The sequence below is a fragment of the Canis aureus genome, chromosome 4 (assembly GCF_053574225.1).
Source record: "Canis aureus isolate CA01 chromosome 4, VMU_Caureus_v.1.0, whole genome shotgun sequence".
Taxonomy (NCBI): domain Eukaryota; kingdom Metazoa; phylum Chordata; class Mammalia; order Carnivora; family Canidae; genus Canis; species Canis aureus.
Window position 1 is genome coordinate 75298342 of NC_135614.1, and position 14931 is coordinate 75313272.

The 14931-nt window shown below is 44.7% G+C and overlaps 1 protein-coding gene across 6 annotated transcripts in view; it reads right to left on the bottom strand.

Moving 5' to 3' along the window:
* Nucleotides 1–14931, bottom strand: part of TTC23L (tetratricopeptide repeat domain 23 like) — a 59385-nt gene extending 44454 nt beyond the window's left edge. The window contains exons 1-5 of one of the 6 annotated variants that reach the window (XR_013378656.1): nucleotides 14779–14931; nucleotides 14254–14372; nucleotides 11652–11726; nucleotides 7452–7635; nucleotides 3504–3627 (exon numbers count right to left, since the gene is read on the bottom strand). Coding sequence is in view for 5 of the 6 variants with exons in the window: in XM_077896276.1 (XP_077752402.1) it covers nucleotides 3504–3627; nucleotides 7452–7635; nucleotides 11652–11726; nucleotides 14254–14372; nucleotides 14779–14796 (520 nt within the window). In the remaining variant the exon portion in view is untranslated. Of the gene's footprint in view, nucleotides 1–3503; nucleotides 3628–7451; nucleotides 7636–11651; nucleotides 11729–12668; nucleotides 12919–12945; nucleotides 13093–14253; nucleotides 14373–14778 lie in introns of those variants that run through there. The other 5 variants (XM_077896276.1, XM_077896279.1, XM_077896280.1 and 2 more) reach the window with 5 other exon arrangements.

Below are 14931 nucleotides of genomic sequence, written 5' to 3' on the forward strand. Positions count from 1 at the left end.
CAGGATGTTGTTTTTCCCATCTAGAAAAAACAAACACATCTTCCTATAAAAGGAAAACTTGTTTTCCCCTCCACCATGCCACCCCAAATGTGGTTCTCCATTCACGTGACAGGAAGAACTGAGAATCAGAGAAAAAAGGATGGTATTCTCACCATCTTCTGTGTTATGACCTGTTCACCTATCTTGACTCAACTTGGAATCTAATTGGAAAAGTAAAACCCAGAGTCCATGTGTGACTGTTCATGGAACAAGCTGATTTCAGAAGATGAGGACCAACTTCTTCCCACAGACCCACCTGATAATCTCTCCCAACACCAGGAGGCAGCCTCGGACCCGGCCCAGGTTCAGGCAGATGTCCCCCTAAATACTGGTGGTGCCCTCCGCTCCAGTTCAAGCTGCCATCACTGCAAGGCTCAAGTTCAGCAAAAATCTCATAGATAGCCTCGCTGAATGTGGGTGTACTAATCACAGGCCCTTGCCAAACCCAGGGCCTGTGATTAGCCAACTGCCAAATCCATGGGTCTCTTTGGCCTTCACATCCTCCTATCTCTGTGGGTCCTGAAACCGCTGGAATCACACTGCACTTCTTTCTGAAACCCTTTCTCTCCCCTTGGTTTCCCTGACCTGGCCCCTCCTGATCCTGCTACTTCCTTTGCTGGCTCTGCTTCCACAGCCTTCCTGATGCTCTCCTCCCATCTTCTCTCCTCTGCCCTCTTTCCCTCTCTTTACGCTTTTTCTGATTAAGCTCATCCACTCTTAGGGCCTCATCCTACCCCTGTGTGTTAATCCCTCCCAAACTGACATCCTTCCCGAGCGCTGGCTCTACTCTTCAGTTGTCTACTCAACATTTCACCATGACGTTCCATGGCTACCTGACACTGGGTATGATCCAGCCTGTTTGAAACCAAACTCAGGAGCTTCTCCTCCCTTCCCCCATCAGCCGGGTCTTCCTCTTTAGCTCCCTATTTCAGTGACCCTGAAAACCAGGTCATGCACTATTCAACTCAGCTCTTCCCTCAACTCCCCATCCCATATGTAAGTAACTGCCCACTAAATGTCACCATTTCTGCATGTCGTTTCTTCTACATTCCAACTGCCATGGCCACTACCTACAGTGACTCTTGTCTGGGCTGCATCATGGCCTAACTGCTCTGCACCCTACTTTTTCTATTGGTCCAATTTACCCCCCCAGGGTCTTTCATTTCACAACATAAGCTTGATTATGTCACCACCTCACTCAAAATCTTTTAATAAATCCCTAAATTCCCTGATACCTGGGCCCAAATTAACCTTCCAGTCCCATTACCAGGCAAGACCCGTCTGTCCCCAGGTGTCTTCTGTTCTACTCTAACCTCTTGGGTCCAGAGAGAAACCACAGTGTTCTGTGTAAGGAGTTTCAAAGAGAATAAAACCCCCTCTCACCTCCCACTCCTCAGATCAACACACATGGAGGGCCAATTCTGTTCTCTACTGCTCCCCTTGAAATCTACGTGGTAAACCTGTTCTCCTTCCAAGACAAGACAAATGTCACCTTCTCTCTGCAGCCTTCCCCAACCAGTGGCAGAACCCCTGATCTGCCTCATTTGTGTCCCCAGAGCTGTGTTCCTGTCTCCCAAGGGCAGGGACCAGCAGTATGCATTCATATGTCGCTAGGGCCTAGCACACTGCCACCAGACTTCTCACAGGAGCTCTCAAGCCTTAAAATGGCACAAAGCTGAATTTGATTCTCATCGTGAGGGCAGCAAGTTTAGGAGGAGATGAGCCTGAATGAAAGAGAGAAATTGCAAATGAAGAATCATGTGGGTCCACCAGAAGATTTCCTTTTGCTGAAGGCTTTCCTGCTGTCCCTTAAATCTCACAGACAAGTGGTTGCTTGTTCTGCCAGAAGTGAGGACCCCCTCCTCTTCTTAGCCCTCGCAGCCTTCTCTCAGAACACAACAGATGTGTTCTTAAGGCCGGCAAGAGCCTCACTGTGACCTCACTGTGGCCTCACTGTGACCCACTGCTTATCCCCGATGTCGACCACTCACGGGCTTGCCGCATCCACAGCCAAATGGATCTGAAGTTTCATTGAAAACATGAGCTCAAAAAAAAAAAAAAAAAAAAAAAGAAAACATGAACTCAAGGGGGCCCAAAAAGCCCTAAGAAGAAACACGTGTTCTGAGCTTAACAGAATTAATTATGGAGGCTAATAATAAATTGTTAACCTTTTCAAAAGCTCTGATTTCTGATAGCTAGGCTCCTTATGATCCAGGTATTTTGGTTCCCTTCCCCTGTAGCCCTCAAACTAACTTCTCAAGCCCTTAAACCACTTACTTGTTACCTAAGCCAAGCCCCACCTGAAGACTCAGGTCCACAGGGAACTTGGCTCAGTTCTATGAAGCGATAACATCTGCTGATCCAGACTGTATACCAGAGACTGTATTAGGTTCTAGGAAGACCTAGTCCCTGCTCTCAGGGAGCTTCTGTTTCAGAAGAGGTATTTGACAAAGACAGAGGTATTTGAACAAAGCACATGTGAGTTTGTACAGAGACCCCTGGTAGAAGTGCAGGCAGTCCGTGCAGGACACGGCTGGTGACGAGGCACAAAGCCCTGGGCTGACCATGTCCTTGGTTCCAGGGACATGTGTCTCAATCATTCTGAACAAATATTTACTGAGCCTCTACTGCACAGTTCCTGCCCTCATGGATCTTACATTTTGAGTTTCAGTTTTGGGTGTTTTTTTTTCTGATTTTATTTTATTTCAGAGAGAGAGAGAGAGAGAGAGAGAGAGAGAGCAGGATCAGGGTTGGGGGCAGGGATGGAGGGGCAGAGGGGGAAGCAGACTCCTCACTGAGTAGGGAGCCCGATGCGAGACTCGACCCCGGGACCCTGGGATCAGACCTGAGCCAAAGGCAGACACTTCACCAGTGAGCCACCGAAGTGCCCCAGGATTTCAGTTTTAGGAAATGCAGCTCTATCTTGTTCTTCTGTACAGAGTACCTTCCAGAAGCAGCGTTTCTCTAGAATGAGGGCTCTGTCGTTTCCTCAGCTAGACCTTCTAGGAACTTGAATTCTGCCCACAGAATTCAGGTCCTATTACTGGGACACTCACCCTGAGGCTGAATGTACAACCCTGCCTGTCCTTCCCCTGTGGACCTGTAGCTGGAACTTGTGATATTGTCATTTGCCCACTGTGCCTTAGTGCCCTCATCTGTAAACTATGGATAACAATAGTATCTCTCTCCAAGGGATATTATGGGGACTAAATGAGACAAGCTTAGCACATGCTAAGTACTCAATGAATCAACCATCATCATTATCTTGATTTCTAAGATGCCTGCCACACTGCCTGTCTCATCCATGGAGTTTCCCACCTCTTGGTGATGTGGGTGAGGTATGAGTTGGGGGCAGGAAGGGCCCGCCCTCAGGCATCCCCACCCCCACCACTGCCATGCTTATGGGTTGGCTTAGATTGGCTCGCATGGGCTGGCCCACCCAGACCCAGTGAGGGACCAGGTACCTCTCAGTGTCAGGTAGCCATAGGCTAGGCTGGCCAAAGCCTGTGCACACTTCCAGTGTTCTTCCCCAAAAATAATCCGAGAAAGGATGACACAGCGAATCAGCTCCTTATTTGCTTGGGTATTCTGCAGAAAACAAAGAAGCATTAGGCTTTTTGGAAAGGAGGAAAGCTCCATCCAGCCCATACTCTTCTCACGGGAATGTAGGACTGAATTCTCCCGCCGTCTTTTTCTCTTTTCTTCCCTTCTCTTCCCGTCCCACTACCAACCCAGCAAGATCTGTTGGCTGTCCTTTCTTCGTAAGTCCTTGAACTAAGCTCTTCTCACTTCTGCCCTGAGTACCTGGTTCAAACCACCCTCATCTTTCACCTGGCTGACCACAACAGCCACTCCTAACTGCTTCCACTGTTGCCTCCCTTCCCCCAGTCTACTCTCAACATCATAACCAGAGTGACTTCTTTTAACCTTGTATCGTGAAAAACTTTAGCAATATACAAAAATAGCACTGAGAAGGGCTCACTTCTTTTCATGAGGTATCTGCTCATGGTCAATCTTGTTTTCTATCTATCCTCCTCATCCACCCAACCTATTATTTTGAAGAAAATCAGGTATTAAATCATTTCATATTTCATAAGTATCTCCTAAAGATCTGGAATTAGATATATAATCAGAAAAACACTCTCACCAAAACATTAACAATAATTCTGTAATGTTAAACATCTAGTCTCATAAATCTAATAATTACCTCATAAATCTAATATTTTTAAAGATTTTATTTATTTATTTGACAGAGATGGAGAGAGAGCACAAGCAAGGAGGAGCAGGAGAGGCAGACTCCCCATTGAGCAGGGAGACTGATTCAGGGCTTGGGGATCATGACCTGAGCCAAAGGAAGCTGCTTAACCGACTGGGCCACCCAGGTGCCCCATAAATCTAATTTTTTCTTTACAGTCTTCCTGTCCATACACTGAGATCAGTCTCCTGAGTCTCTTTTCACTTATAGGTTCTATTCCCATGTCTATCTAGTTCCTTTTATTGCAAATTATTTGTTGAAGAAATTGGGTCTTTTGGATTCCAGTGTTTCCCAAACATGTACATTTTGTTTATTGCATTCTTATGGTGTCATTCAACATGTCCCTCCATTCTCTGTTCTGCTTTTACATTGGGAGCTGGATTTAGAAATTGGGCTAACTTTAGTTCTGTTCTTTTTTTTTTTTTTTAAACTTTTATTTATTTATGATAGTCACACACACACAGAGAGAGAGAGGCAGAGACATAGGCAGAGGGAGAAGCAGGCTCCATGCACCGGGAACCCAATGTGGGATTCGATCCCGGGTCTCCAGGATCGCACCCTGGGCCAAAGGCAGGTGCCAAACCGCTGCACCACCCAGGGATCCCTTTTTTTTTTTTTTTTTTTTTTTTAAGCCAAACTGCTTCATGGGTTTGCATATGCTCTTCCACCAGAACACACCTAATGTCTGTCTCTTTTTCTGATTATTGACATAACTACATAGATTCATTCATAAAAGTTTATAAAATGCTGATAGCCTCTTCTATCATTGTTCCTTCGTGTGTTAGCTGGCATAATTCTGGCATAAAGAAAACTCTCCCCTCATCTACTTTTTGGTTACCCAGTAGTACAGTTTGTAACAGGAGGACAAGATACACGACTTATTTTCTTTCTATTTGCTAGCTTTCAAAATAATGAGTGCAGTCACTTGCATCCTCCAATGGTGACCAAATAGCTTGTTTTTATTATTAATATAAACATGGGTTTTAAAACAGACCAGATATTCCTGAACAGTGCAAACTAATTCGACTTGGCCTTTGTACCTACTATGTCCCATCTTGGGACACTCGAACACGTCATTCACTCTCTTGTTTCATCATTTTGTTCACTTCAGCGAGGTCTTTCTTGGCATCTTATCGAAAATAGTCTTGCACCCCATTACTTACTATCCCATTCCCTATTTTATTTTTTTCTTCCTGGCACTTACCTCTCTCTGATACTGCACTGTTATATTTTGTTTGTCTATTATGTCTCCCCACATAGAAGTTCCTTGAGAACAGAAGTTCATTCCTCATGTTCACTACTGTTTTCCCAGTGCACAGAGGATGTACTCACTCCATACGTGCTGAATGAATCATCTCTCTATTGGCTAGGATAAGGACGGGGCGGGGAAGAGCTCCCTGCTGCCCTAGGGCTCATAGGCAGAGTTCTCTAAGAGATCACAGAATTGTGTCTTCAAGTTATAGATTTCATTGACTTGACAAGACATATCAATTGGCTGCACAAATTGATAAAAATCAAGCACTGACTTTCTAGTAAGGTTAAACTAGCACTTCAAAGCCTCAAAAGCTTGGAGTTTGGGCTCTGGTTCTAATGTTTATGGACTGCAGTGCTTTGGGTAAGATCACCCTGAGATCTGGCTTCCTTTTCTCTTTGGAAACCCATACCATTCACCTCAGGGAGTGATTGGTAGGAAAATGAGTCATCATCAAAGGGGTCCAAATGTGTTAAGTGCTATCTAAGTGTGACCCTATGGGGTCGTAAACAGATACAGCGTTGGAAGACTGCTCCCCTGTCTCCTTCCTAACCTGCCACCTCACCTGCTCCCAGCTCATAGGCACACATGCAGAGTGTTACAGGGCATTCCCTCAATGCTTTGCAAATGCCCATTCTGTCAGAAGTGTTGAGTGTTCTCCATGGGCTAACCACCGAATTTACGAAGTTTCACTTGAAGAAGAAACATACTACCATGAAAAATCCCTGGAATGGGAGTACAAAGGCTTAAGTTCTGTCCTGGCTCTAGACATCCTGTATTTACCCATCCTCAAGCTTCCTGCTCTGGTGAAACTGAGGAAACCAATATGGACTCTAGAAGTCTCCTGCTATTTCCAATCCTCCTGCCCTTCAGGTCTGTGAGCACTAGGCTAGGCTAGATTTAACTCCTAAGTCTAAATCTTTGTCATTATCCAAACTGGCCAAGGAGTTGTCATGCCTTAAAAACTCACACTTGTACTCTATAACAGATGGTACTTGTCTGTTTCTAAAAGCGAAGGTTCTAGCCTGGGTCTGTAAAATGCTAATGGGTACAGGCCGAGATGACTGTCCTGTTTTGCAAGTCCTCTGGATGATTTACAGAGGTAAATTTGTAGATATATTCAACTAGGCGTATCAGCTTCTATCACCTGCCTGTGAGGTATCTCTCGGCCTTTCCTAAAGCCATCTACAGACCTTTTCTCCACACATGATTTTAAGCCCATGTTTCCCGTGGCCAGGGGTGGCCAGGAAGTCAGTGGATGAATTCCTTAGTTGATAAATCATGCTCTGTGAGCATGCCGGTGCCTGCATTCTAATAACAGAGGTCACTATCATCTTGTCTCGGGTTCCTGGATTTTGCATATTCTATTAATAACACTTGCTCTGACTAGTTATCAAGTATTTGCCTCACTCTGAAAAATGCACACCTAGACTCTGACCTCTGCTGCAACCTCTCGTTTCTGGTGCTTTAGTCTGCTCATGAGTCCACTGAACTGGCATTTGAGCCAGGACCTCAGCCTGGCTACCTTTGTTCTCAGTCTCCTGCCTCTTATCCTGGCCTCTTGTTACCCAAGAGATATCATTCTGAAACCTTTCAGGAGAAATAAAAAAAAAACAACAGGTTTTTAATTAAAGGTAATCAAACATCAACACAAAGAATGAAATGTTCACTTTCCATTTAAAGCTAGGAGTGCAAATACTCCATGGAAGAATGCACAGTGACCCAGGTTTGGAACCTCAAGGCAAGGTTGCTACCCGACCATGGTCTGCTTTGTTTTCTTCCACTTGTAAAAAAAATAGAACTTCCTCTGCCTCGAGTGCTTCAGTATCCCATGAAGGCAGAGCTTCTGTAATCACGGACATATTTTTACAGGGAAACTAAAACCTAGTGAGCTTTTTATTTTACCATTTTTTTCTTAATAAGCTGAGTTATCTTCTTCTGGGAATGGGCCAATTTCTCTTTAGGAAGAGCCATGTAGCCTACGGCCTTTTCCTCCTTGGCTTTGATGTCTTCTTCACTCTCTCCAGACCCACTAGAGTAATACAACTCATCCCTTTTCTGGTATGCTGGGATCTTAGCTTGCTGTGACCTGTAAATACCAGAGAGGGGCATGGATTCAGATGTGACCTATGCATATCTCAAACCAGCTAAAATTGAAGGACAGAGTGCTTCTAATGGGGGGTAGGAATATGCACTTTAATATAAACTTGAAGGAATAAAGTCTGGGGGATAAGCTCATGTCACCCTTGAAGCCCAGAATCAAGACAGCAATGTGGTGATTCAAATGAAAGAGATTTGGTAAACTACCCACCTGTACCAGAGTCCTAGCTCTGCTACTTACTAACCATGTGATCCTAAGCAAGTTATTAATTCGCTTCTTTGTAAAATGAGGTCAATCAGATGAGTTGACTAGATTAAATCAGATAATACTTATCAATCTTAGCATGGTGATTACCTGCTATTTAGTAAGTACTATTTTAATATAAGCTATTATTATTTTATTAGCTCCATGGTTTCTTCAACAACAAAATGAAGGTGTTGAATTGGAAGATTTCAAAGATCTTTTATATTCTAAAATTCTGATTCAAACCAGGAAAGATATAATGAAATAATGGGAAGGGAATAACAGTTTGAATCTAGACTTCACTGTTTCTCTTTCATGTTTCTTTTTTTAAAATGTTTTTAAAGATTATTTAGTTATTAAAAAAAAAGATTATTTAGTTATTTATTCATGAAAGCAACAGAGAGAGAGGCAGAGAAGCAGGCAGAGGGAGAAGCAGGCTTCCTGCAGGGAGCCCTATGTGGGATTCGAGCCCAGAACCCCAGGATCATGCCCTGAGCCAAAGGCAGATGCTCAACCACTGAGCCACCCAGGCATCCCCCTCATTCATATTTCTTAAAGATAGTGGCCAACTAACTAAAGAGGATGCGGCCCCACCAAGGAGAAGGGAGGGAACCCTACACAGTCAAGAGCAGATGCAGAAGCAAAATGACCTTCTCAGTTGTATTACAAATAAATGTGTTGAAAAGAGCTGAATGGGTTGAAAATCTGCCCTCTCTCTCCTCACTTCTCTCCTTCCCACCCTCCCTTTCTCCCTCCTGCCTGCTCCTCTCTCACATGCAAAATGTAATCTGTCATCAATGCTGAACATAATTATGAATGAGTAATTGGAAATGGTAAAGATAAAAGTCAAAGGAGTTAATCTTACACAAAAAAGAATAACCACATCTTAACATCACTAGAAAAATCAAAGTGATCCAGAAAAAACAGAATTCTGAAATCTTAATAGCAACAATAGAATGTTTAATTATAAACAAGTCCCCCAAAGGAGTCACCTTTGTATATACAATAGCTTTTATTTTTTTTATATACAATAGCTTTTAAAAGTTCAACGACTACATAGTTTTAAGAATAAAATTTATCTTCTTTTTCCACTGATTAGATAAGTAATGTTTACTGTAGAGAGAAAGAGAGAGAGAGAAAGAAAGAAAAGAAAAAAAGAAAAAAGAAAAGAAAAGAAAAGAAAAGAAAAGAAAAGAAAAGAAAAGAAAAGAAAAGAAAAGAAAGATGTCAAGTATAATCTTTTACACTAGGTTTGAAAAACACCGTGTTAATATCCATCCAGATTTCCTGTTCTAAATAATCAACCCAGAGGCACACGAATGAACCAGGCCACATGGACAGGAGAGCAACATTTCTTCTGGCCCAGGCCCTGGCAAAATCACTTTCTGCCCACAAACAAAAAAAAAGTGAGCTTTTGTTTCCACATTGCCAACCCAGTGGAAAAGCCAGAGAACATGGCTGATGCAAGGTGATCAGAAGGTAGGTGCTAAGCTTGCCTCCTCTCTGCTTGGGTGAATTCCATGCTCCTCCTTCAAAACCCAATTCAGATGTCACCTCTGCTGGAGTCTTGCACTAGAGTAGCAAGTAGAGACAGCCTTTAAACGGCTTGCAAAAATTTCCTACAAACTTCTACTGTGGTGTGAAACACACTATAGTCTCATTTTCAAAATTTGTCTGTTTTGTTTCCGAGTTGTCTTTGCCTTCTAGCAAATATACACCAGGCACAGGGCTGAATCTCATTTGTTTCTGAAACCCTGATACTTGGCTTACAGTAAAGACAAATAATGGCTTGTTAAATGATGCACAAATGAATGAAACAAGAAAACATGGCCTTTAGTATACCTGAAAAATACTGAAGATGGAGGGAATCTGTGGCAAAAGATCCTAAGTCAATAAACGAACAGAAAATTTAGTCCCTCAATAGAAGATTTTGCTTAGGCTGCACATTGCACAGACCTGGAGCTTAAGTTCAATCTATTGAGATTGCCAAAGAGATTGCCAATTATGGATCTTAAAAATTAGAAGTCCTAAATATTTTAAGTTCAGTCTTCAATAAAATTAAGCTGACACCAAGGTAGCAAGCTTCAACAGAAAGCACCTTAAAGGAAGGAGAAATGTTAAGGTTTTGACAAATGACTTGAGAATGCAAAGCCCTAACCTAGCTTTGCATCTAACATCTTCAATAAGAAAGAGGACTGGAGAATCCTGACCAGTCAGATATCTTGAAAGATAAAATAACAGAATAAAAAGAATATGCAGGTTGAATGAAAGGTCTGTCTTGCCAGGTTTATGACTTATTCTATATGTTGCCATCATAGATATGAATTCAGACTAGTAATAATAAATATGAATTATCTGATTACTTCCAGAATACTTTACTGTAAACTCTACATCTTAACTTCAATTTTTATACTTATATAGTCCTTAACCTCAGGATATTTTATGAAGTGGTACAAAATTACTAAGATGTTAATAAACACTAGTCACATAGTGGCTATTAAGCACATGAAACGTGGCTAATCTGAATTGAGATGTGCTGTAAGTATAAAATACACACTGAATTTCAAAGACTTAGTATGAAGAAAAAATATAAATATTTCATGAGTTATTTTATAAAACACTTCTACATAAAGATACAGTATTAAAATTCAGTTTACTTATTTCCTTTTTATTTTTTAACATGACTACTGAAAAACTTTGAATTACACATGTGGCTGGCATTTGTGACTTGTGTTATATTTCTATTTGGCAGCACTGGTATTAAAAGCAACAGTTCTCAACCAAGGGTGACATTGCCCCAAGGGGATATTTGGCAATGTCTGGAGACACTGTGGTTTGTCATTACAGGGACAGTGCTACTGGCATCTACTGGGTAGAGACCAGGAATGCTTCTAAACAACCCACAAAGCATAGGTCAGGCTTCCACAACAAAGAGTTATCCAACCTAAAATGTCAATAGTGCCAAAGCTGGGAACCCCTAGTATAGAAAAATGGCTAGAGAACTGACTCTGCAATCCAGCTGCCAAATCTCAATCACAGCTGTATAATTTGGGGCCAATTACCTAACCTTTTTTGGACTCACACTCCTTAGCTATAAAATTATAACAGTTTAATAGTATACCCGGTACAGAGACCTTGGGGCAATGAGATGACTTAATACATGTAAATAAGTACTTAGAACAGTGCCTAGCACATAATATTTGCTCACTAAGTATGAGCTATTATGATGTAAAAGTTTTCATTTACTTATCGTCTATTTCATAAGACAATTTTAATTTGCTCACTGTTATATTTAATTCTCTTTGACTTTATCTTGTGATAACTAGCCTATCTATAAAAAATAAAATTTCCCTTCAGTTAGGAAAAACCAATTATTTTCCTTCTTACATAGGTTGCACAAGTACAAATGGATCATATAGCAGAATTGTTATTAAAACACACCACAGGGACGCCTGTGTGGCTCAACGGTTGAGTGTCTGCCTTCAGCTCAGGGCGTGATCCTGGAGTCCGAGGATCGAGTCCCACCCACGTCGGGCTCCCTGCACGGAGCCTGCTTCTCCCTCTGCCTGTGTCTCTACCTCTCTTTCTGTGTCTTTCATGAATAAATAAATAAAATCTTAAAAAAAAAACCACATCACAGAAGCTCAATCTTCTCTTCTATATAATATGCACGCAAAGCTCAGCACCCCAGGTTTGCCTTAAGTGGGAGGTCCCAGTGTTCCAGGCCAGTGAGTGTGACGTCAAGGTTCTGTAGTACTTACAGGTGGAAGCAGAAGTCCCAGTCCGTGTCATTGCTGACAGTTGGAATATGGATGGGGCTAGCCTGCATCTTCTTCCTACCAAGAATCACAAGTCAGGTTGGCTTTGGGGGTAAAAAAAAAAAAAAAAAAAAAAAAAAAGACTCAGAAGTCTACTCTATTTTCCCTGTTGGATGCTATACTGAAACTGCCCAGATACATAACGCATCTGAAATCCACAAATCCAATATACACACTAATGTATAGAGATACCTGTAAAGCAGAAATTAATGGCATTTGCCAAATTAAACCTCTGAATTAAATCTTTCCCCTAATTCCCACTCCATAGTACCTCCAAAATCCCTGATTTTTTTTTTTACCTCCCTAAAGCCAGTATATTTACAGCTCCTGAATCCTCAAAACTAGTATATTTACAGTATATTTAAAACAGTATATTTAAACAGTATATTTACAGTATATTTACCTCCCTAAAGCCAGTATATTTACAGCTCCTGAATCCTCAAAACTAGGTTCTCCTACAGTCAGATACTGTTTTTGCCAGATGGAGCCAAGCAAAGCAACCAGTTTTAAGCATTAAATGAGTATGGCCAATGCACTGGTTAACTCTCCTTGCCCCTAGGGCTAGCCCGCTAATTTAATAGGGAGGCCCAGTCAAGGACCCACACGCGTCCGTTTGGGTATTGTCCTTAGTTGATGGGGGAAACGGCTGAAACCTCATGACAAAAATCTGATTTATAATTATCTGTGAAATTCAATTCTCATGGCTCTCCCTGTTGCCTAGATCAAATGGGAATCGAGGGCAGCCCCGGTGGCTCAGCGGTTAGCGCCGCCTGCAGCCCAGGGCGTGACCCTGGAGACCCCGGATCGAGTCCCACGTCGGGCTCCCCACAGGGAGCCTGCTTCTCCCTCCGCCTGTGTCTCTGCTTCTCTGTCTGTGTCTCTCATTAATAAATAAATAAAATCTTAAAAAAAGAAAGAAAAGAAAAGAAAATCGGAATCGAAAGCCGCTCCTCATCTCACCCTGCAGAATGTCACTCATTCCCACCTGAGGAGCCTGAACATCCACAGTCCAAACACCAGAAAGAGCTTAATTTCGCTTTCTAATCTCTGCTTCCAAAACCATAGCCCCGAGGGCGGGGGGGAGGAGCTCTGAGTTCTCAGACTCCGAAACTGCGCTCCAGGAGGCTCCACCAGGCCCCACCGGAGCCTCGGAGGCCGCTTCCCCGCGGGCGCTGCAGCCACGGCGGCCCCCACCTGGAGGCGGCGGCGGGGGCGGGGCGGGGGCGGGGCCGCGCACCTGGGGGGGGCGGGGAAGCCACGCCCCGGAACGAGCCTGGCCGCTCCCTCAGCCCGCGCGCTCCGCTCCCTCCGACCGCGTCGGCGTCGGCGCACCCGCCTCAGGGCGCCTCACGGATGCCCGGCGGAAGCGAGGCCCTCGGCTCGGTCGGCGCGGCGCGCGCGAAGCCCGGGTTCCGGCGCGGGGACGCCGGGGTTGCCACGGGAACGGAACGCCGCCGACCGCGCCGCGAGCGGCGTCGGCGTCGGCGTCGGTCGCCATGGCGACGCGGGGCACTTCCGGCGCCGGAAAGCCCGCGGCCGCAGTGCGGGAGCTCCTCCCGGACCCTGGGCTTTCCCGTCTCCACCGGTGCTGCGGCCGCTTCGTCACCTGTTTCTTTTTTGTTTGTTTAAAGATTTTATTTATTTATTCATGAGAGATACAGAAAGAGCAGAGACACAGGCAGAGGGAGAAGCAGGTCCCTACAAGGAGCCTGACATGGGACTCGATCCGGAGTCTCCAGGGTCACATCCTGGGCCGAAGGCGACGCTAAACCGCTGAGCCAGCCGGGCTGCCCTTCGTCCCCCGTAGTTTCCCTGAAAGGGACTCGAGCTCCCGGGTTGACGGGAAGCCCCGTCGCGGGCTGGGAGGGAGCAGCCGCCGTTCCCGGCTGTCGGGGCGCTCTCCCGGCCCCCGAGGAAGGGCTCAGGTGTGACCGTGACGCCCGTCCCGGTAAGGTTTGAGCTGCGCTTGATCACGAAAGCCGAGCGCAGGGAGGGAGTAGCTTAAGGAATGGGCCGGTAGTGCTGCTCCCGACGCTGTCTTCGAGAGGTGGGGCGCGTTTGGCAAACCCCGCGTCGCCCCCACTTACGCAGCAGGTGTTCTGATGCCACTCCTCTTCAGGGGCCCGGAACACACGGGGGTAAGGGTAATGCAGACCCGACAGGTGCAGGGGCAGCTGGGGCCAGCTAGGGGTAAGGGTGTCAACACGAGCCCGACAGTGAGCCAGGGGCCTAGGACAAGTCAAGCTGATGCTATGTCCTTGTTTTCTTTTCTTTTTTTTTAAGATTTTATTTATTTATGATAGTCACAGAGAAAGAGAGAGAGAGAGGCAGAGACACAGGCAGAGGGAGAAGCAGGCTCCATGCACCGGGAGCCCGACGTGGGATTCGATCCCGGGTCTCCAGGGTCAGGCCCTGGGATGAAGGCAGGCGCTAAACCGCTGCGCCACCCAGGGATCCCCGCTGTCCTTGTTTTCAACACACAGACGCACACGCACCACCACCACCACCAAAACAGACTTGGTAGAGAGAGAAGGAAAATATTTACCAAGAACTTGAAAGGTGGTATTTGCATTTGGTGTTTGTTCTTTCCAGTTCCAGGTTGAAGTTTAATTGCTGTTGACCCAAGACTGCCAAGATAGCCTTTCTGCAGTTAGGCTGGAGGAGCTATATAAATGAATTTGCTTAAATATCTCTGAGGTAAAACCTGGACACCCTTTTAGGGTTTAAATCCATACCTGTAAAGTCGTGAGCCAAAATTTTAGAAAGATCCCACCCCCTTTATACTCTTTCCTAGCAGAACAATGAACTCCGCTTCAAGGTTTCAGGGCTCTAGTTTGGACTCTTGTGTGGCCTGGGGCAAATCACAGCCCCTGAGTCTCAGTTTTCTTACCCTTACAATGAGCATATTTGTGACCACTGGCTTTCTAACCGCCCCCCCCCCCCCCCCCCCCCGTCCCCAGGATTCTTTGATGGCAAGCTGCAGAGTTTTGTGACTCTTTGAACAATATTTAACACAAAGGGGGGATAAGAAAGAACTAGTTTTCTGTTCTCTAACACTGATTTCCCTTACCCTTAAGTTGGTCTTCATCAAGTTGAAAAGTTTTATAATGTTTTCGTTCTAGGAGTTGACTCTTAAGTAGATGAAATGTAACTTTTCTTTCTTGAACTCCGTTTCCTGCCCATCATTGTGAAGTGAGGTACCAGAATGGGCACTGAATTCCCA